The 22,344-nt window shown below is 43.5% G+C and overlaps 2 protein-coding genes across 2 annotated transcripts in view; one reads left to right on the top strand and one right to left on the bottom strand.

Moving 5' to 3' along the window:
- Window positions 1-22,344, bottom strand: part of NF1 (neurofibromin 1) — a 203,379-nt gene that overhangs the window by 32,522 nt on the left and 148,513 nt on the right. Inside the window, exons 37-47 of the mRNA XM_038758896.1 lie at window positions 13,193-13,625; window positions 12,076-12,416; window positions 8,559-8,761; window positions 7,192-7,385; window positions 6,241-6,381; window positions 5,822-6,101; window positions 3,157-3,371; window positions 2,791-2,852; window positions 2,503-2,617; window positions 1,831-1,932; window positions 299-439 (exon numbers count right to left, since the gene is read on the bottom strand). Coding sequence (XP_038614824.1) covers window positions 299-439; window positions 1,831-1,932; window positions 2,503-2,617; window positions 2,791-2,852; window positions 3,157-3,371; window positions 5,822-6,101; window positions 6,241-6,381; window positions 7,192-7,385; window positions 8,559-8,761; window positions 12,076-12,416; window positions 13,193-13,625 — 2,227 coding nt within the window. The remainder of the gene's footprint in view (window positions 1-298; window positions 440-1,830; window positions 1,933-2,502; window positions 2,618-2,790; window positions 2,853-3,156; window positions 3,372-5,821; window positions 6,102-6,240; window positions 6,382-7,191; window positions 7,386-8,558; window positions 8,762-12,075; window positions 12,417-13,192; window positions 13,626-22,344) is intronic.
- On the top strand, window positions 17,371-21,709 carry EVI2A (ecotropic viral integration site 2A). The gene is made up of 2 exons (XM_038758895.1): window positions 17,371-17,575; window positions 20,220-21,709. Exon 2 carries the CDS (start codon window positions 20,243-20,245, stop codon window positions 20,933-20,935), a length of 693 nt encoding a protein of 230 aa, XP_038614823.1. The 5' UTR covers window positions 17,371-17,575; window positions 20,220-20,242; the 3' UTR covers window positions 20,936-21,709.

Genomic DNA, 22,344 nt, shown 5'->3' on the forward strand with positions numbered 1-22,344 from the left:
TGCAGATGTGGGGCGAACTACTGTAAAGGGGAGTTTTAAGGACACAGATAGAAAGTGATCCATGACAAATGACAGCTTTTAGGAAGCATAATAAGTTATCAATTCTTCAAACTTGCTTGTTTTTTTCTTCAATGAGAAATTGAATTCTCATTTGCATGCATCTGAATCGAGATGTTTCAGTCAGGGAAGAGAATCCCAACCAGTTCCTTAATAAAAACAAACCAACCAACCCTTGGGAATTTCATGTACAAATGAACTAACGGTAATAACACGGGGTTACATTGGAAGAGATACATACCTTGTCATTGAATACCCGGAGACTATCTAATGTGTGCAGATTCTGCTCAAGAAGTGCTGTCCCAGCTGAATACAAGTTAACTTCATCCAGCTGCAACACAGCCATAGCCACCCAAAAGAGGGCTTTGTGCATAGGAGAATCCTATTAGGGAAGAAATGGCTTGGAACGTTAATTGCTAATAATATCCGAATTACATGGTCATTCAAAGCACGTTCGTGGTCTAACAAAGCCCCCCCGCGACTCCTCCACCACATTCTATTTATTTTCTTTCTATGGGGATTGTGTGCTTAGGAAAAAATGTCTCTTCTCCAACCCAGGCAAACAAAGCCAGTACTGACTGGGTCTTTGTGATCTCTCTCCATTACAGCAGCCTCATTTTTATCCCTTCAAATGATCAATCTTGCTCGGCAGCTTCACTAGTGGTCCTCATCTGATGCTCAGGCCAAGAAATTAGACACTCAGGGCCGTTGCTGGATGGGCAGGCGAGGGAGAAGCAGTGTGGCTCACTGGAACGAGCACGGGCTTTGGAGTCAGAGTTCATGGGTTCAAATCCCGGTTCCGCCAACTGTCAGCTGGGTGACTTTGGGCAAGTCACTTCTCTGTGCCTCAGTTACCTCATCTGTAAAACGGGGGTTAAGACTGTGAGCCCCACATGGGACAACTTGATCACATTGTAACCTCAGCGCTTAGAACAGTGCTTTGCACATAGTAAGAGCTTAATAAATGTCATAGAGCTCACCTCCTCCAGGAGGCCTTCCCAGACTGAGCCCCTTCCTTCCTCTCCCCCGCGTCCCCCTCTCCATCCCCCTGTCTTACCTCCTTCCCTTCCCCACAGCACCTGTATATATGCATGTACATATTTATTACTCTATTTATTTTACTTGTACATATCTATTCTATTTATTTTACTTTGTTAATATGTTTGGTTTTGTTCTCTGTCTCCTCCTTCTAGACTGTGAGCCCACTGTTGGGTAGGGACTCTCTCTATATGTTGCCAATTTGTACTTCCCAAGCGCTTAGTACAGTGCTCTGCACACAGTAAGCGCTCAATAAATACGATTGATTGATTATTATTATTATCATTTGACAGCAGCTGGGTGTAGTGGCGGTAAGATTCTTTGGGGATCAGAAATTCCTCTATTCTCTCCTGCCTGAGATTCTCCTACCTGGTTCCTGGGAAAAGTTTGCTTGCAAGCAGAGAGTCAGTTGGATTGGAATCACCCAGCCCACTGAGCCCAGGTGTCCCGCAGAGGCATTAAGTGCACTTATTCCTCATGAAGACACTGCACCCTACCAAAGGACAATGACTCAGGAGGATAGGAACTTTTAATAATGATGTGAGTTCTCCAATCCCATCTTTAAGGCTGCCTTCTATACTATTTCAAAGAAAATTAACTTTGTAGCACGAGACCTTTCAAAGGGAGAAGGAAGATCTCAGTGACTAGTACTTTAACAGTTCTTTGTCCTAGTCATTGTAAAAGATTTACTTACCTTGGATAACTGCATTTGGGCATTCATTTCCTAATAATTACCTTATTCAAAAGTGGCTGTAATTTGGTCAGTGCTATTACTGTGGCTTCTATCAGAACTTGACTGTTGTAATTATCAGGTCCCTTTAGACAGCTCTCAAGTCCCTATTTTAGAAAAACAGAGAGTGAATCTGTATCCACTTTCATTAAGTTCTACACCATATGTAACTATAGCTTGGTGTCAGTGCAAAGATACATGAGCCTCAAAGCAATTTCTACAATGGGGAATACAATTTCATCTTTAAAAGCCTAGTATTATGTTATATAGGCATCCATTACTGATATTGTGACAGAATGGGAAATTTATAAATTGGGAAGGATATGTGCCTTTGATACACACGGACTGAATTTTGAACCTCAAAGATGGCAGAAACTCAGGCAGTGTAGCCATGTTAAAAGGCAATTTCTCCAAGGGCTCAAAAAGTAACCAAACTTAATAAGATCTCATTACAATAGAACTCTGTTGCTTCCTTGGCCCAAAAGTCACATCTCACATTTTAAAAATCTCTCATTTTTTTCCCTTCTCAAGGAATCACAGATCTGAAAATAACCACACATTTTGAAAGGGTTCATTCAAAAGTGAAATATAATATCTTGTTACATTCAAGACAGGACTCAAGTTAGGACACCATTCAGAACTGACGAATCAAGGAGGTCCGGGAGGGTAAAAAATACCTTGCTGAGAATACGAATAATCTGTTTTATCTGACCATGAGATACCCTTTTGCTGATACAACCAAAGACAACAAGAGCTCTTGGCTGGAGTGACGGATTATACTGGAATGCAAATCTGTAAAAAGCAAAAAAAATGAGCATCACATTAAGAGCTTTTTACTATTACCACATTCACACCGAGCTCCAGCTCAGGAAACCCACACGATAGTTTATGGAGTGGTAACACCTGCCTAAAGAAAATCACACATCCCCTTAAAGTTTAGATTTCATTTATGATACACCACGTACTTTTGTGCTAGTTCCGTCCATTGGTCCAGCCACTTGCACGTTGGAATATCTCTCATACAAGCCTACAAAATATGAGCGTATAGGCATACGTGATTAAGTATAACATTAAATAACGATAATGATAATAATAATGGTGGTATATTTTGAGGACTGTACTAAGCTTCTGGGAGAATACAATATAGCAATAAAGACACATCCCTGCCCACAAAGAGCTCACGGTATAGCTTACAGTCGTACAGTAAATATTAGCAATTTATGCATGTAACCCAGGCATAGCTGCACCATTCTCATTTGCTGCGAACAGAACTCATGTCCCTTTTTCCATTATTGATTTCCTGCAGCACCCCACTGTCTTGCCAATCTTACCTCCATAATTTCCAGCAGAGCCTCTGTCACAGTCTCCAGGGATGTCAAGGCAAACGTCTCCCTCTCGTAGGAACCGGGTGAGAACGACCTGTCCCGGTAACTGGATCGGAAGGCTATGACAGCTGCCGACTTGACTTTGCTGATGCCAAACAGCAAATAAAACTTGGGTAACGAGAACTCTGTCAAGCTGAGCCTCAACACTTGCTTGGTCTCCTCTGTTAAGTAAAACACATATAAATACATTAAACTCAACAGTCAACACGCAACATGGCCTAATGGATAGAGCCTGCGAGTCAGAAGAACCTGACTTCTAATCCCGGCCCTGCCCTTTGTCTGCTGTGGGACCTTGGGCAAATCACTTCACTTCTCTGGGCCTCAGTTACTTCGTCTGTAAAATGGGGATTAAGACTGTGAGCCCCATGTGGGACATGGACTGTGTCCAACCTGATTAGCTTGTATCTGCCCCAGAACTTAGTAGAGTGCTTTGCACATAATAAGGGCTTAACAAATACCATTAAAACACAAAACAAAATCGAATGTGAACTTTCCAAAACTCAGATGCTATTTATAATTCCATACCCCAAGAAGCAGAATGTTAGTTCAGGATCTGGAGACACAATTATTTTCCTCTATCACTCAAGCAATTAGCCCTCTGACTTCATATTTTTCTGATCGACTGGCCGGGTAATTATTGTCTTCCAGAGATGGAATATTTCCTCAAAGTGGTCTATAAAGCTACCAAATTTGCAAGTTCTATACAATGTTCTGAAGTAGGATAGGCTCTAGTCATGGTATAGTAGCTATATAGCATGGTATAATAACTTCCTTTGTATTACTTCAGGCAGGTGTGACAGGATTTTTAAATTTTCGATACATAGAAACATAAGAAACCTAATTATTGGGCCAGATCACTGGTGAGTTGTATACTTTCTTCGATAGAGGAGCCCCTTGCATTCACGACACAATTTGTTCCTGAAAACTGCATCTTAAGTCAAAACATTTTAAGTTCAATTTTCTCAGAGGAAACACGTCTCTCATGGGAATAATGCAATAAATGTGGGACTGGTTCCTAATTCCTACTCTACCCCACATTATCTCGATCTGAGCACTCGGTCTTACATGAGTAATAGAGCTACATTAATGTATCTGTACTGAATCAGAGATGTCCCAAGATAGAGTAGCTACCACTTCTACTTCATCAAAAGTACAACAGATATATCCATTCTCCCTGGTACCTCTGCCTGGTGATGAGATAACCCTCACTTTCTGCTCTTTGACCTCTCCCTCTCCCTGCCCTCTTTAATCTTACCCCTCAGTGGACTGTGTTTTGTGGCTTTTAATTTTTTTCCCCCACCTCCCCATGGCTCAGGGGCACCTCCCTAGAGCCAGTGCCACGCAGGAGGCCAGGGTGAACACCGATGTGTTGTACAGCTGAAACAGGATGTAAATTTAGAAACCGTTACTAAAGGGCCATTCACCTTAACTTGAAACATCTAAAGTCAAAATTTTCAAAATTTCCTGTAGTGACAACTGGATGCTTGGAGAAACTATGTGACAGTTGTCTTTTTTGACATTAGTCGCACCGTCAGGAATATAAAACAAAAATCCCTAATTTTTTTCTATAACACCAACATTTCCTTTAGTAACCCATTATGGATAGCTTGCCCATGCATTTAGTTGAACCTGCTGATAATAATAATAATGGCATTTATTAAGCGCTTACTAGGTGCAAAGCACTGTTCTAAGCGCTGGGGAGGTTACAAGGTGATCAGGTTGTCTCCTGGGGAGCTCACAGTTAATCCCCATTTTACAGATGAGGTAACTGAGGCCCAGAGAAGTGAAGTGACTTGCCCAAAGTCACACAGCTGGCAATTGGCGGAGCCTGGATTTGAACACATGACCTCTGACTCCAAAGCCCGGGCTCTTTCCACTGAGCCACGCTGCTTCTCATGATGTTCTGCTGCTTCTCACGCTGCTTCTGCTGATGTTTTTGGCTTGTATAAATTTCCTTTGTTAACAATCCCACGTGTTTACCAACTGCCGTGTTATGGGAATAAATGAAAAGCTCTTTGCCTGTCCACATTCTTAATATTTCGGAAACTTTAATCATGCCCTTCTCCATTTCTGCCTTGCAGGAGTTTAACTTGTTCAGTCTGTCCTCATATGGAGGGCTACTTATTTCTGTCAACATCTTGGTTGTTCTTTTCTGGCTCTATTATGCCCTACGACGCTAAGATGGGGCACCCAGAATTCTGGGTGTGTGTCTACTGTACTTTTGAAAAGCATCCAAATCATGTCCCTCTCTTTGGACAGCTAAAGAATTAATCCTCAAACTCTCCAGCCCAGGACCACTTCAGCTGGGTTTAAAAAAAAAAAAATCCTCATGAACTGCTCTTGCGTCCGGAGGATGAGAGGGAGAAGAAAAAGGGCAAGTGAGGATGGAACTGCGCTGGTCCCCAGATTTCAGCTGCTTTCCTGGGGGTGCCAATTTCTTGAGTAGGAACGCGCACGGAGAGACTCAAGAAGACGTGGAAGTGGCTGACTGCATACGACCAGTGGTCCGTAGCTCCCATTTCGAAAACCACTGTGCTTACAACAACGCAAAAATAACAGATGGAAGAGATATGAGTGAAGGAATCCAAAATAACACCCTGTTGGAACTTACCACTGAAATGAAGCTGTGAACAGGTGCACAGAGAATGAATGATGTTGATAACCAGTCCGTGAGTGGAAGCTCTAAGGGACAGAGGACCAGTGGCCACCAACAGAGTAACAACATGGAAGAGATACGGCAGGTGGGCTGCCACGTCAAGAGAGTTGTTAAAGGACAGCATCAGCATGTATCGGGCAAGGATGGCAATATCATCCCACATGAGGTGTTGTTCTAAGGTGGGAGTTGGCGACAGGCAGGTCTTGTCGATTATTTTGCACATTCTCCCGATGACCTGGAAAGAAGCAGGCACTCGGTCACAACATCGGGGTAGGATTATATCTAACTTCAGAACGATTGTCTGTCAAAAAGGCCTCGATCTGGGACTGCTGTAGAGTAAGTGTCGAGAAGGTAAGATGAGATGAAGGCCCTACCTTACTCGAAACCAGTTTCACATTTCCGGAAGCAAGAGCTACGGCTGTGTCTGCCATCACCTCAGCCTTTATTGACCCCAAGCCACCAGTTGCACTGGTTTTGATGAAACTGTCCAGTACGACATCGAGCAGATCTGTAATCTAATGGAGAAAATGGGTAAAAGGACTATTCTTGCTTTCCAGCCCCATCACTGTACCTGAGCATTTTTCCAAAAACTTTCAGGAAGCAGACCACTAGGCAAGAAAAACCCCTGCTCTTTCATCACAAATCTTCAATTAGAGAATAACTGTTAATTATTTAACACGGCATTTCCAATAATGCTCAGGAGGACTCATCATCAAGCTCCTAGTGGGCAGGGATTGTGTCTACAAACTCTTGTACTTTCTCAAGAGCTTAGTACAGGGCTTGTCACACAGGAAGTGCTCAATAAATACCAGTGATTAATTGGTAGATCTTCTTTAGAGCAGGAGTGGGCAAGCTGATCGTAAAGCAGAGCCAAACAAAATCCATACTAACCTTTGCCAAATCTGGCCTCCTGCCTCCCCCTTCTCCCTGCTTTCCCCCTTCCCTTCCTCCTCCATCCCCCCACCCCACCAAGGGACAGCAGGCGAGAGGCCATAAATAAGGCTCTTTGGACGTCAACTGCTCGATGGGCTCGTTTTGGGTTTGCCTCGTCTGCCAAAAAAGATCGCTCGAGTATTTCTGGGTTTTTCTGCATCTCGCCTAGTTCAAGATCAAATGGGTACGTTCTCTGGCAAACAAAAGTGGATTGAGATAGCAACGGAAAATATGTTCAAAACCGCCTTTTCTTCAGGTTTCACTAAGATTCAGTTCCCTTAAATGTCAACTGGACCCATAGGTACAACCTTGAAAGCAATCAGCCCTTACGACCTCTTGTTATATCAAGGTCTCACCTCAGCGTGAAAAGGACCACCCTGAAAATGTCCTACCTGTCCAAGACTTCCCCAGATCTTGGCTTGGATAGATGGATACATCTGTTTCTCATTAATCGTCATTGTTATGAGCTTGTCAAGGATGGCAGTGACTCGCTGGCGTTTGGCATCATCATTGTGTTTACAGAAACGCACAAGATTTGAGAGCCAGGGAGTCATATATTCTAAGCATAGGTGCTTCAGCTCAATACCTGGAAAATAAGTGCACTTTATTAAAACGGGTGTTCGATGAGCCTACCACTGAGTCATTTTTCTTTGGATAGCAGAATGATTGGCACACCTTGATTAAAATGTGGATATTCCAAAATTAAGTGTAGGTGTTCTGAAGAGAAAGAGGTAGAAGAGCAAGACCCATTACCTGAAAGAATTGAAATAGGGAGATATATGTATATATAAATATATATACACACACAGTACACATATGTCTAAGGGCACTTGAAAACTGGGGAAGAATCCTTATCAGGTTGACAGGGCATGTTTTCATCCCAGAAGAGTAATCCTATCTGCCTTATCTCCAGAAAACAACCTATTGCAAAATCAAGGCTTTCAATCCACAACTTATGAGGGAACTATAAAATGGAGTAGAATGCCAGAAAAAACATTTTCCACTTTTGTTTTAGGCTGTGGACTCTTTGAGGGCAGGGATCATGTCTACTAATGCTTACTGTACTTTCCTTAGGGCTTAAGTTCAGTGCTCTGCACAGAGTGTTCAATAAGTACTTCTCATCAAATGTTTATGGTCACCATCTGAGAAGGTCTTTTTTGATTAGGAGTTATGAGCTAATGTAAAGCTGTACAACATTTTTTTTTTAAATTCACATTTGTTTGATTCAGGGTCTGTTTCCAGTTTAAGGGTTTTATGCCTAAAACGATCCTTTATGTCAAGTGCACTACAAAGACCAAAAATCAGGAAATGGCTTGGATCAACTTGGGTGAGTTTTTCAATTCTCAGTTTTAGCCTTTCACTAGAAAGAGATAGTTCCTAAATCGGAATTGAGATTTAGGAATGTCAAACAAAATGTGTGGCTGTCTGTGAAATGCAATCATTTTAGCTTTTTAACTGCAGTCTAGATTAGCAGATTTCTTGAGGGGCGGGAAGGGAAGTGACAGGCCTGACACTATTTCATATCACCTGTTGATTAGCCCAGAGAGATGGCCTAACAACAATAGCTTCAGATGCCCTTATTTTTTTACTAACCAAAGTCTACTTTTTAAATTATCATTATTATTATATTTGTACCTTTTGAGCAAGATTGTCAACAACCCAGGGAGGCTATACTTTATGAACGCTACAATAAAGTGATCCCCTCTGAATGACCTCAGACTCATTATTAAAGTTGAAAAAAAAAATTACCACTACTTACTAGATTTGCTAAATCCAGAAATACACTCTTCCAAAAACTCCAGAGTGAGGTGTGGCTCATTAGCTGCCAAGGTCTTACTAATAGAGACAATAAAAAGGGTGTTGTTGGCAGGGATACACAGACCTGAAGTCTCTAGCAACTGGCCCTCAATCTTTAAATTAAAGGTACAGGTTAAGGCACACAGAAGATTATAGGCAGCTGACCTGAAAGAAAACACAAGTGAAGCCATTTAAAAACGTTTTTCATCTACCAAACAGGTCATCACACAGCAAGTATCAATAATACATTACTCTATCAGCAACCCATTCAGGGTAATGAATTATTTTTACATTTCAGATCAATAGGCATTATGAAGCTCAAGTTCTGGGGTCAGAAGGGAATTCCTTAAACTGCAAGGGATCGCCTTCTTTCGAGGGATCCTGTCTGACGTATCTAGAATGGCCCTAAAAGCCGCCTTCGGGAGCCAGGCCCATCCAACCCTGTATGCCTCGGATGCTGATCTGAAGCCCTGAAGTCCTGAAGCCACGAGGCTCAGGGGAGAGAGATTTAACATCCTAGCAGGGATGACTTGAGACGGTAAACCAGTGGGGCGATTACCTAAGGGCACACCAGCTAAAATGTAGACAGCCCCTCCCAACGTAGGCAACATGTATGAGAACAGAGACCTGGACGGGGAATTTAGTGGCTCTGAAGTAGGGGGGTGGAGAAGGCAGTGGAGGTTTTGGGACGGACCCCCACGGGAGAAATGCTCTAGTTTACGGGGTTCAAAACGGCTTCCGTAGTGATTATGTTGCACTGGATGCCTACGCAGCGTGGCACACTGACGCCGTATGGACCAGGAGGGAGGCTTATCCGCAAGCAACCCTCTCGTTCTCAGATGAAATCAAAATAACAGACACAAATCCAGTTTTTGGGGGGGCTGGTTTGAGGATGCAAATGAACCTACGTGTGCTTGGATAAAGCATATTTCTACAGAGAGCGTGGATGTGAGGTGTGAAATGATGCAACTAGATGCTGCAAGCTCTAAAAAAGTGGGGGCAGGGCGGGAAAGGCCCGGTTAAAAATCTCCAAATTTTTTAAACAACATCACTGAACTCTTTGGCTGAGCCATTCAACCAACACATGGCAAAAGGACTAAGAAACAACCAGGGGAAGTAGTGTCAGAAATAGTCATCATCATTTGAACGGCCTTGAAGGTTCTTTTTCTGGGAAAGCAGAAGTGGAAGTTCCTCCACCACTTCATCAGGACACACTATGTCTGCAAGGGGAAGAAACCCGTCGGGGGAAGGTTGTTCTTGGGGAAACGTAATACTGATTCAAGGGGACAGCTGCATCAGAGTGCAGAAGGGAGACACCCGTAACACAATTACTAACGATCGAGTAGCTCTGGCTGATGGTTAGAGACATTACAAGTGTACTGATTCAAGACTAAACTTCCGCCCATCCGCAGCTACCTCACAGGGATATGCGCAGTTCAGTTTGGCCAATTTTTAGTCGGAAGATAGTGCCCAGGGGAGGGAAGGAGAAAGGGTGGGAGGGGAGGGATTGGTGGGGGCTGCATCTGGCTACCTGGGATAGCTGATAACCGAGGCAGGATTTCCGGCACTGAGACTTCGTGTCTCAAAAAACCACAACAAACTGGGCTCTTAATCATAGTATCCAGGGAAATGCAGTAAAATGAACAGACATTAAGAAGCAGACTGTAAGCTGTTCCTTGAGGGCAGACAGCACACCTACCAGCTGTATGATACTCTCAAAGTCTTTGTACAGTGCTCTGCACAAAGTAAGCACTCGACAAATACCCTTAACTGCTAGAACCGACCCCAACACAGTCAACATCTGAATTCTCCTTCGGATCCCTTTCCGACAGTAACTTTTTTTTTTTCTCGGTATAATTTCTAACTACATAGCTGCTCGATGAAATATTGAGATTTTCTTGGTTAGGCAAAGAAACGGATTTGGGTCTTGATAAATCTTCTAGGGGCGTGTATTACAACACTCGAAAACTATACCTATTCAACCACTGTGGCCTAAGGGAAAGAACAAGGGTCTGGGCGTCAGGTTACCCGGGGTACTAGTCCCTGTTCTGTGATGTCAGTTTCCTCATCTGCAAAATGGGGATACTGAGACCAGCCTCTACCTAAGTCCCGGGGACATTGCGAGGACTAGAAGAGGTAACTGATTCGAAAGTGCTATAAAAATTCAAAGAATGATAATTCAGTCAGAAATCTGGGGAAAAGAAGAGCATGGCTAAATTTAGGTGGAGACAAGGGAGAGAGGTAAGTGGGGATGTGTCCTAAGAGAAGCAGCGTGGCTCAGTGGAAAGAGCACGGGCTTTGGAGTCAGAGGTCATGGGTTCAAATCCCGACTCCGACAATTGTCAGCTGTGTGACTCTGGGCAAGTCACTTAACTTCTCTGTGCCTCAGTTACTTCATCTGTAAAATGGGGATTAAGATTGTGAGCCCCCATGGGACAACCTGATCACTTTGTAACCTCCCCAGCGCTTAGAACAGTGCTTTGCACATAGTAAGTGCTTAATAAATGCCATCATTATTATTATTATTATTATTTTGGAAGCTGCCACTTCAACGTGGTCCATTTTATGAAGAAAGCTTCCCGTGGGCAGAAACCTCGTTTACTTTGATTTGCAATTGCCTGGAGCACTATGGGGAATGAAAGTTGATGAGTAATAATGAAAAATGGTAAGTGTGAAATTTATTAAGCACGTACTATGTGCTAAGCGCTGCACTGAGAGCTGAGGCAGGTACAGATTATGAAATCAGACATAGTGCCTGGGCCACCTGGGACTCTCAGTTTAAAGGGAAGGGAGAACGGGGATTTAACCGCCAGCGTACAGATGAAGAAACTGAAAATCAGAAAAGCGAAGTGACTTGGCCAAGGTCACACAGAAGGCACGTGGCAAAGCCGGGATTAGAATACAAGTCCTCTGACTCGCAGGCTTAAGCCCTATCCACTAGTCCTCACTGCGTATTTGATGGTGATGAGAAGGATGATGATTAAATCACATTTAGTCCTACAGGGATTTTTTGTAGACCCTGGTAATGGTATAAATATTTGCCTGCACAGAAGGCAACACCATTGCCTTCTCAAACAATGGCATTTATCGATCACTTCCTGGGTAAAGAGCACTGTACTAAGCACTCGGGAGAGTACGATACAACAGAGCTGGTAGACCCCTTCCTTGCCCAAACGTACTGCTGGGGTAGACCTGGGATAATCTGGATTTGTGCTCATTGGCAGTATCAGGAAGCTGCCAAAAACTGGAAAGGTGTAACTGCTGTTCTGGGCCCACGCAGAAATTAATAGCATTACTGGGGTACGGACTAAAGGGACCAGCCTGCAGGTCATTTGGTTTAAAAAATGGCATTAAACAAATCCGGTTCAATCCTCAGGACTCGGGTATGTATGCTGGCTACACAGTCATGTTTTCAGTGGGAAAGCCCTTTGGAAAGTGCCCCAGATAAAACGCCAACACATGTAAGATATCTTTTTTACCGTAAACTAGGGTCTGAGCTGCCCAGATTAAGCAACGCGATATTCAGGAGTGTTCCAGGGACATCCTTCGGCCGGATTTTCGTGTGCTGGGGGATGGAGTCGGGTTGAGACAGCTCCCACCGTGTCCGTATGTGGATGATGGACTGAACGATGGCTTCGCACTCCTGGTGCATGAAGGTGAGTGGAGTGCCTTGGTTAGCAATGGTCAAAGTGAACTGGTTTTCATCCACGAGGCAGATCTCCTCGATCTCTGAAGCGTAGTAGATGTCGTTCAGAAAAACCGACTGCCCCAAGACCCTCGTTCGTTCGGCTGATGTGACCTGAACAGCGGTCGAGCCAACCTGGAGGGGGGAAGGAAAACGGAATTGAGTCTCAAGAGTGACGAAAATAGGAAGCTCAGACATCACTAGGCTTTTGGTCTTTTACGGAGAGGCTACTTTCTGGATGGCAAATTTCAAGAAAGAATGTTTCATGGCGCTCCCGAGCAGCGAAAGCACTCACGCCCGATAAATTGCAGGACATCTTTCGCTGGTCAAAACACTTATTTCTCTGCTTACACCTATCCGTAGGCGTTTGTCTATTCAACTATACACTCTATTATTTATGCTGAGTCCACTATTTATGAATATTTAATGCCCCTCTCTACCTCCTGTCAGAATCGTAAATTCCTGGTGGAAAGGGAATATGTCTTGTGCCTCTGCTCGGCTTTCCCAAGAGCTTAATGGCATTTATTGAGCGCTTCCCACATGCGGAGCATTACACTAAGCATTTGGGAGAATACGACAGAGTTGGTAGACACATTCTCTGCCCACAGTGAGCTACAGTCTAAAGACAAACTAGTCTAGTCGCATGCATTGCAACCAGGGCGGGGAGGACGGGGTGTGTGTGTGTGTCACTTGATAAACACCGCTACTTCTGACAGTACGATTCCAGAGGCGGACTCTTCCCAACCCGAAGGCTTAGGCCTCACCGTTTAAAAAAGTGTTTAAAGACCACAACTGGCCTCTGCTCTCTCCTAGGAAGTCCTGGCTCTCCTCTCCGCTCGGTCTCAGGAACAGGGAGTGAAGGTTGTGAAACGAGATCGTTAATCATTCACGTAAGGTGAAACGAAGCTTACTTTAATAGAAACCTTGGTGTCTTTGTGGGCCAGTTTGAGAGCATTGTGGAACACCTTCAAATCCTCTTCTAAAGCCAAAGTGGCAGCCGGCAGTTTCTGCTGGTCGTGCTCGATGTGCTCGGCCAATTTTCCAGGCGAGTCTATGAAAATGAGTCTCTTGCTGCCTTTGAGGCCCGTCAGTAATCTCTCGTGGTATTTGGTGTACTCCCTGACCCAAGAATTACAGTTGTAGATGTAAACGGCAGACACATTTTCATAAGCAAAGCCAGGGAAAACGACAAACCACTTGGAGAGAAAGTCTGTTTTAAAGCGATTGCTGGGGCCCGCGTGGGTAAGGTCCACGACGATCTCATATGGCTTGGCATAATATGGCTTCAGAGTTAACAAGACATGGTATATCAGCAAATCCCCATTGATCTGACCGGTCTTGAACCTAGGAAAACAACATAGGGACACAGATAAGTCAATGGTTGGTTACACAATCAACCTATCTTTTGTGTTAATTCCTTTACCAGGATCTTGCAGATCGATGGTATGGATATAGTTGTGTTGGCTACACTGCATAAAGTAATAATAATAATAATAATGGCATTTATTAAGCGCTTACTATGTGGAAAGCACTGTTCTAAGCGCTGGGGAGGTTACAAGGTGATCAGGTTGTCCCGTGGGGGCTCACAGTCTTCATCCCCATTTTACAGATGAGGTAACTGAGGCACAGAGAAGTTAAGTGACTTGCCCGAAGTCACACAGCTGACAACTGGCTGAGCTGAGATTTGAACCCATAACCTCTGACTCCAAAGCCCGGGCTCTTTCCACTCAGCCATGCTGCTTCTAAGTATGTGATTCAAGTGATTCTTACTTCAAGTAAGAAAGTAAGTGATTCAATGGCTATTGAAGCCTGAAGGAACTAGTCTCCAGGGGCCTTCATCTGGAGCAGTAGTGAGAGACAGGTTAAAGAAAAATATGGGGAGGTTTGGGGTTATTTTTTTGGTTTTTTAAAATGGTATTTCTTATATGTCAGGTGCCGGGGTAGAAACAAGCTAATCAGATTGGACACAGTCCGTGTCGCACTGTAATCCCCATTTTATAGATGATGTAACTGAAGCACAGAAAAGTGATTCACCCAAGGTCACACAGCAGGCAAGTGGCTGAACCAGGACTGGAACCCAGGTCCTCTGATTCCCAAGCTCATTCTGCTCCCACTACACCATGCTGATGGAGTTGTGCTCACGTTATGGAAAAGTCACATCATAGTAATCACTGATTCAGTGGGAATTAATGGGTTAGGAAGTGGATGGTTCAGAGATACATTTTTCAGTATAAATTCCTCTATTACTCTAGACGATTACTTAATCATCACTTTGCCACTCACTGCTACCTTGCTACTAAATATTATAAAGTTATAAAAACATGAAGCAGAAGCATGACAATGGATAGAGCATGGTCCCGGGAACCAGGAGGACCCGGGTTCTAATCCCAGCTCTGCTATTTGTCTGCTGAGTGACCCTGGGCAAGTTACTCAAGTTCTCTGTGTCTCGGTTACCTCACCTGTAAAATGGGGATTAAGACTGTGGGACATGAACTGTGCCCAACCTGGTTACTTTATATCCACCGAAGTGCTTAGACCAGTGCCTGGTACACAGTAAGCGCTTTAACAAATGCCATCAAAAAAATGAAGGAACACAAACGGCTGGAAAGTACAATAAAGTGGAGGCAGAGGATCAGCAGCATCGCCTTCAGTGACGTCATACGCACAACCACTTGTCTCTATACTGAATCAATGTGGCCTATTTTGTGGACAAAAGACTCATGAGTGGGAAGAATGTTCTCTTATTCATTCACCATCATCACTCAATAGTACTTATTGAGCACGTATTGTGTGCAAAGCATTGTACTAGAGAAGCAGTGTGGCTCAGTGGGAAGAGCCCAGGCTTTGGAGTCAGAGGTCATGGCTTCAAATCCCGGCTCCGCCAACTGTCAGCTGTGTGACTTTGGGCAAGTCACTTAACTTTTCTGTGCCTCATTCCCTCACCTGTAAAATGGGGATTAAAACTGTGAACCCCCCGTGGGACAACCTATTCACCCTGTAACCTCCCCAGCGCTTACAACAGTGCTTTGCACATAGTAAGCGCTTAATAAATGCCATTATTATTATTATTATTACTAGGTGCTTGGGGGAAAGAGAGTGAAGAGACATGGTCCCTATCCTTAAGGATTTTATAATCTAGTGGGGGAGACAGGCACTAAAATGAATTACAGTCCATTAACTTTAGCAAGACAGAGATCATTGGCGACTTTAGAGAGAGAGGGAGCAGCGTGACCTAGAGGAAAGAACACAGGCTTGGGAGCCAAAGGACCTGGGTTCTAATCCTGGCTCCTCCCCTTGCCTGCTGTGTGACCTTGGGTGAGTCACAACTTCTCTGTGCCTCAGTTACCTCATCAGGGAAACGGGCACTAAGTCCGCCTCGCTCCTACTTAGACCGGGGCTAAGTCCAACCTGATAATTTTGTACCTACACCAGTTCTTAGCACAGTGCTTGGCACATAGTAAACACTTAATGAGTATCATTAGAAAAAAAGAGAGGACTCCATGGAGTGAAGCAGGAGAATACCACATTGCTGTGGAACCAGAAGGGAGATGGAGTTTCAGTAGGTATACAAAATCTGTTCGAGGAATATAGGCAGGAATGGGAGGAGGAAGACAGGGCAATAGTTGCCAACTTGTACTTCCCAAGCGCTTAGTACAGTGCTTTGAACATAGTAAGCACTTAACAAATACCATCATTATTATTATTATTATTATTATTATTATTATTAATGGTGGACCCCACTGCACCACCCAGCCATCGCCCTGCAGCCATCCTGCGTTCATTGAGCAGCAGCGTGGTGTAGAGGCTAGGCACGTGCTTGGGCAACAAACTTCACTTCTCTGTGCCTCAGTTACCTCACCTGTAAAATGAGGATTAAGGCTGTGAGCCCCATGTGGGACAACCTGATTGCCTTGTATCTACCCCAGTGTGTAGAACAGTGCTTGGCACACAGTAAGCGCTTCACAAATATCACTATTATTATTATTACTATTGTTCATTCATTCATCCAATCGTATTTATTGGGGAGACAGTGGGCGGGTTTGAAGGCAGAGGGCGAAAAGAGAAAAGAAGCAGCTACTGCGAACGACCAACTGTGCCAAAAAGTCAAGCCACTCAGCTATCAATTCAAAAAGGAAGAAAAACGCTATTAGTGCGCGTCTTCTCGGGATGAAAAGAAAGGCTCTCTGTTCATTGGACCAAATGAAGGGGAGAATTTACGGGAACACCACCAACAGAATACCCAAAAGGCAATGAATGGAAGTGTTAATTATCTCCTGCAAAACATTAGGCTGCATTCTTTCGGGCTGGATTCACATTCAGACACACGCTAATTCACTTCTCCATCTACTCAGGCCACACCCAGGCTGCGATGCAGGAAAGGTTATTGACTTCAGTGGTGTTTTTATAATTAAAAGTCTGCTGGCATTTCCATTACAAACCTCTTTTGAAGAGCTTGTAACTCAACCATTATATCTGCCGCAGATGGAAAGCTTGGCAAACCTCCCGCTTCGTCGGACGTGCCCAAATACCCAGGGAACAGACCCAATCCTTGCTTCCCTCAAAGATGCAGCTTTTGATTTAAAGGAGCTTTATAGTCTTTTCCTCCTTAAAGCATCCCGCTGCTTCCTGCTACAAAAATCTTTTCTAGCCCTTCGGAAGGGCCGCCACCCTTTCCCAAAACGCAATCTCCAGTGAGCTTGCTAGAACGGATCCCAAATAAAACCCTCTCCCTTCCCGGTGTGAGGAGAGGTCTGTTTATACCCCTAACAATATCTGGACATCCCTTAGAAGGCACCAAGCAGGACAGGGTGATAATTTTTTTTGTGTGTGTGTATGTGTGCGTGTGGTAACAAAATCATTTAAGAGGTGCGACTGGACTAAAGACGGCATTTCCCATTTGGCTCCGAAAGCCAGCAACTAGATGCAAGATTAAATAAAAAATAATCATCAGGTAAGAATACGGTCAGTGGAAAATCTACTCAGCCCTGGAGGCGGAGATTTGTCCCACACGGCTTCCTGTCACACCAGTGGCAAACTGGGCGAGACGGAGTTTTTTTCTGACGTGCCGTACTTGCAGCAGAAAGGAAATGTGTCATCATGTGGTTTAGTTTTAAAAGTGGAAAGCTAGCAGAACATATCCTTCTTTAGCTGCAGATTTACTTTTAATTTCAACATCTGTACGTCTCCTTTGCTTTAGGTTACAGGCAAACCGTGCTTCAAGAAGAGAAAACACCAAGAAGTGGTTTGCTAAAATATTCACTTTATAATCAGATTTGATCAAACCGTTTTGTAAGGTAGGTTTACATAGATGCTTTTTTTGTGGGGGTGGTGGTGAACTTTAACTTTGCTTAGAAATCCGTTAAAACTGGTGAAGGGCTGTAACTCAGGAATGCATTTTTCAAATATGAAGAACCTCACTAACAACTCAGGTCATAGGTAATAACAGTGGAATTTTTCTTCTCTTTTGATATGAGTCTAGCCTGAAAATCCATTTTAACTCTGTAAATGGAGAAGACGCTAGTTAAGCTTAAAATGATAACATTCTGATTTTCAAAAAAGTACTCTCTTTTCAACTCCCAGTCCCGTTATGCCTAGGCACCTCAGAATTTACAGTTCGGCGTCTTGCGGGAAGATCGCTTAGCTACGATAGGGAGATTTTAGGACCAAGTGGCAGGTCTTAATTTTGAATTCTCTTGCTTTGGAGAGGTTAAGTGAAACCCTTATTTTGTCAACACAGTTTGTTTATTTCTGGATGGCAGTACATCTGGCAGGGGACAATCAACAGTAGACCTATTATCCTGCCAGTGGTGAGCTGTGTTACAACTGCGCATCAGGCAATGTCGTGTGTCTTTAGCTACTATTTTTACATTGCCGAAGACCAAGATTCAGCACTAGCCCTCCATTTTAGGTTATTTGCAAATTACCAAAGATTTTAAAGCCCCATGTTTACTTACTCCAAAATTTTAGGTGTAACTCTGTTACTGGATCAGGTGTAAATAATCTGTGACAGAGACCTCCCACTGCTTTAAAATGTGAAAACTGGAGAACATTTTAACCTTCAAAATAACTCTAATATTATGATTCTGGTATTTGTTAAGGGCTTATTTTATAGTAGTAACAATAATTATTATTATGGTATTTGTTAAGCGCTTGCTATGTGCCAGGCACTGTACTAAACGCTGGGCTGGGTACAAGCAAACTGGGTGGATACAGTCCCTGTCCCACCTGGGGCTCAGTCTCAATCCCCATTTTATAGATGAGGTAACTGGGGCACAGAGAAGTAAAGTGACTTGCCCAAGGTCACAGCAGACAAGTGGCGGAGCTGGGATTAGAACCCATGACCTTCTGACTCCCAGTCCTGTGCTCTATAAATGCTGGGAAAGATAAAAGGTACCCAGAATGGACACAGCCCCTGTCCCACCTGGGGCTCACGGTCTAAGTAGGAGGGAGAACTGAGGCGTCGAGGTTTCTTGACTTACTTATAATACACTCATGACATCAGAATGAGAAAGTCTGCCCTAAATTTAATCCTAAAGCACCTAGTCTAGTAGACTAACCTACAGGCTAACATCAGCTTCTGGGTTTTGGAGCCCATAATTCAAATGCTAATGTTCATCCTGTTAGTTCTACAAGAGGTCCACACATCATGCTACAAGGGAGAAATCTGGGGGTCGATTTTCAATTAGCAGTCCACAGTACTTCCAAATAATAATTTTCTCTGAAAGAAATTCAGTGAAGACAAAACGATATTTATTTTCGTCTCCGAATACAGCTGTTATATAATCGAAATGACAATTAGTACTGCACATTATAACAGGTTATGAGAAAGTACACTGGATTCTTAATAAGAAGCCATTTTAATCAGAGCAAAGTGGCCTACGTGCTCTCTCTACTTCCTTCTCAAGAATACTGAACAGAAATATTCCGAGCCACAAGACTACTAAATATGGGGGTGGGGTGTATGTGTGTGTGTGTGTAGTGTAGAGGATTCACAATTGTTTCACTGGAATTTAACAATGGCAAGAGACAGTTAGGTTACCAGTACAGTACCATTCATTCATTCAATCGTATTTATTGAGCGCTTACTGTGTGCAGAGCACTGTACTAAGCGCTTGGGAAGTACAAGTTGGCAACACATAGTACCAGGAACCCAAATGCCAGCTTCACGTAAGCCTTTTAGAAAGCTGTATATTTAAGTTTCTTCAGCAGGAAACGTGTTTCCTTTTCAGGGAGCTGAAAAAACTTCAGGCAGAGCAAAATAAAGTGTAATATGAAAAGATAATGGAAATGATTTATACAGACATACACCATCTTTGAACCACCTGTGTTCCATCTTCAAAGAGCTGATTTGGGCCGGGCGATCATGTTGCATCAGGAAAGCTTTTGGTTTCTTTTCTGATGGCTTGTCTGGTCCCCATTTCTTTCATTTTGCTCTATTGCAAGTATAATGCTAAAGCCTACATTACTCCTTTTTTCCACAAAGATGGCTACCCTCCAGGGGTGGAGAAGTTTCTGCAAATAATTCTTCAAAGGCTTTAGAAAACACTAAAAAAAGATCTCCAAAGCAGAAGTAACAGTCTCCACGCTGCTGTACCCTGATATGTTGTAAAGGAAGAAACTGCTACATATTTCTCTGGACACCATTTTGTGAGGCTTCACTACACATTAGTAATGTCCTCATCTCCAACTGCTGCCACTAAAATAAGAACGGTTTCACTTTTTTCCGATCCCAAATGCCAGTCTCAAAGGAGGTAATAATTAAGTTGTTCAAAGGTACCAATAAAATGGCTGCCTTGAAGATCTTAAAGTTGTAAGCCTGAAATGCTTGAAATTCTACTTGGTTGGCAGCAGCCCCTTACCTGTCCCCTCAAATAAAAATCACATCATCGGAAGCACTATTTCACAAAGCCTTAACCCAGCATTTTTCTCTCCCTACAGATTTACTCACGGACGTGGGATTGATGGGGCAACGCTACCTGTGTGTGGCTTTCCTGGTAACGACGTCCTTTTCCCTTCCTCCCCAAATACTGGCAAACTACACGTATTTCTGGGATACAGACGGTACCGACTGGAATCACACCAACCCAAACCAAACGAACGGAAACAGTGACGGGAGGAATGAAAGTTTGAACCTGGTGACTCGTGAGGCAGATTACGAAGGCACATCCACGAGTACTCTTGGAACGCCAACATCATCTGCTTTTCTATCTTTAGCTCCTGATTCAAGAGAAGGCCTTTCTACACCACCCCCTACCCAAAACAGCTCTCTTACAACGTGGGGTAGTGGGACCACAAGGAAGATCCGGAATGAGAGTACCAAGGCGAGTAACTGTGAAGAAAACAATAAAATGGCGATGCTGGTTTGCCTAATTATAATCGCGGTGCTTTTTCTTATTTGCACCCTTTTATTTCTGTCAACTGTAGTTCTGGCAAACAAAGTCTCGGCGCTCAAACGATCAAAACCAACGGGCAAGCGCCAGCCCAGAAGCAACGGAGATTTTCTGGCAAACAGCGGCCTGTGGTCGGCTGAATCAGACACATGGAAAAGAGCAAAACAACGCGCAGGGCCCAACCTGATGATGCAGTCCACTGGAACTCTCACAGCTCCAGGGGAGGGAGAAGATGAGGAAGCAGCCAGGAAACTGGCTAACTAATAGATGAATCGATGTGGAGAGAAAAAACAAGACCACTGAGAAGGCCACGAGGAAGAAGTGAAAGGAAATCTGGTTCATTTTGGATTGAAAATTAAAGATACGCTATGCCCCCCAAATCGACACCCTTAGACATTTCACTCTACAATGGGAGAGCTGTGAGACAGTTATGGGGGTGGGGATGGGGAAGACCACCTAACCACTTCATTAACTGCACTTAAGCCTCCACACTGATCAGTTCTAAGGCCTACGATGCATGGAATGGATCGTTTAAGAATCCAAAGACTTTCCAGAAGTCTTTAAAGATCATGAGCTGAGGAATCTCGGAAAGAGCGGTAAAGAGGGCTCGACAATATTCGAGGCGCGCCCCTTTTAAGGGCCCTTGTTCGAAGCGCAAGTAAAAGCTGGTAAATTACAGAACTATTAGGAAGAGTTTGCTTCTCTATCGTAACAGTTCTCACTTTTCAAGGAAGAGATATGGGCAGAGCAAAGAAATGTGGATAGCTAACTGGCTCCAAGTACATCTTAACATTCAGCAGTACATTTCCACTTCCAAGGATTACCTTTAATAAGAGCCATTATGACAAAAAAAACCCCTCATTTTAAAGCAGGAAGCTATCCTGCCAAGATGTACTTTTGTTCTGGAGATGGCAAGATCTAGCTGGACAACCTTCATTACTTGAGGATGAATTTTACAACACGTGTTGCACGAAGGCACAGAAAACTTGCTTTATTAATATTATTAAAATAAACTTTAAATGAATAAAAGTTCACTAAACACACACAAACCTGAACATTTCTATTTTACTTAACTGTCCTTGGGCACGAACAGCAACAAACAAGAGGTCCACTGAGGCAGATGGGTGCCTAGCAGTTCTTCAATGTAGAGGACAAACACAGAGCAAAAATGCTTTTGGGTAAATGTTTCACGGAACATCTTTCCAATAGTCAATCGTATTTATTCAACGCTTACTGTACAGAACTGTACTGTACAGAGCACTGTACTAACCGCTGGAGAGAGTATAATATAATGATAAACAAATACATTCCCTGTCCACAACGAGTTTACAAGAGGGGGAAACAGACAGTAATGTAAATAAATAAATGTATGCCTCATTGGAAATAATAGCTAGAGTGGATTTCAAGGATGATAGGAGATCTTTAAATAAACAGAAGCAGCTACCTTTTATTTCCTCCATATGCCCAACCTGGTTATTTTGACTTACCCTGGTCTTTATCACAGTGCTTAACACATATTAAGCGCTTAAGCAATTCCACAGTTATTACATATCCAGAAATGGTTGTGTGTTGGCACTGGCTGGGCAGAAGGAGATACGTTTGCAAATGGCCAATAACAAGGCTACAGATATTTGGAGGAAAAAGCCTCACCAGAGAAATATTCCTAGAGAAAA

Source organism: Tachyglossus aculeatus, chromosome 17 (genome assembly GCF_015852505.1).
Source record: "Tachyglossus aculeatus isolate mTacAcu1 chromosome 17, mTacAcu1.pri, whole genome shotgun sequence".
Lineage (NCBI taxonomy): Eukaryota > Metazoa > Chordata > Mammalia > Monotremata > Tachyglossidae > Tachyglossus > Tachyglossus aculeatus.

Coding starts and splice junctions, on each gene's coding strand:
- EVI2A (XM_038758895.1), top strand. CDS start 20,243: ATGGGGCAACGCTACCTGTGTGTGGCTTTCCTGGTAACGACGTCCTTT.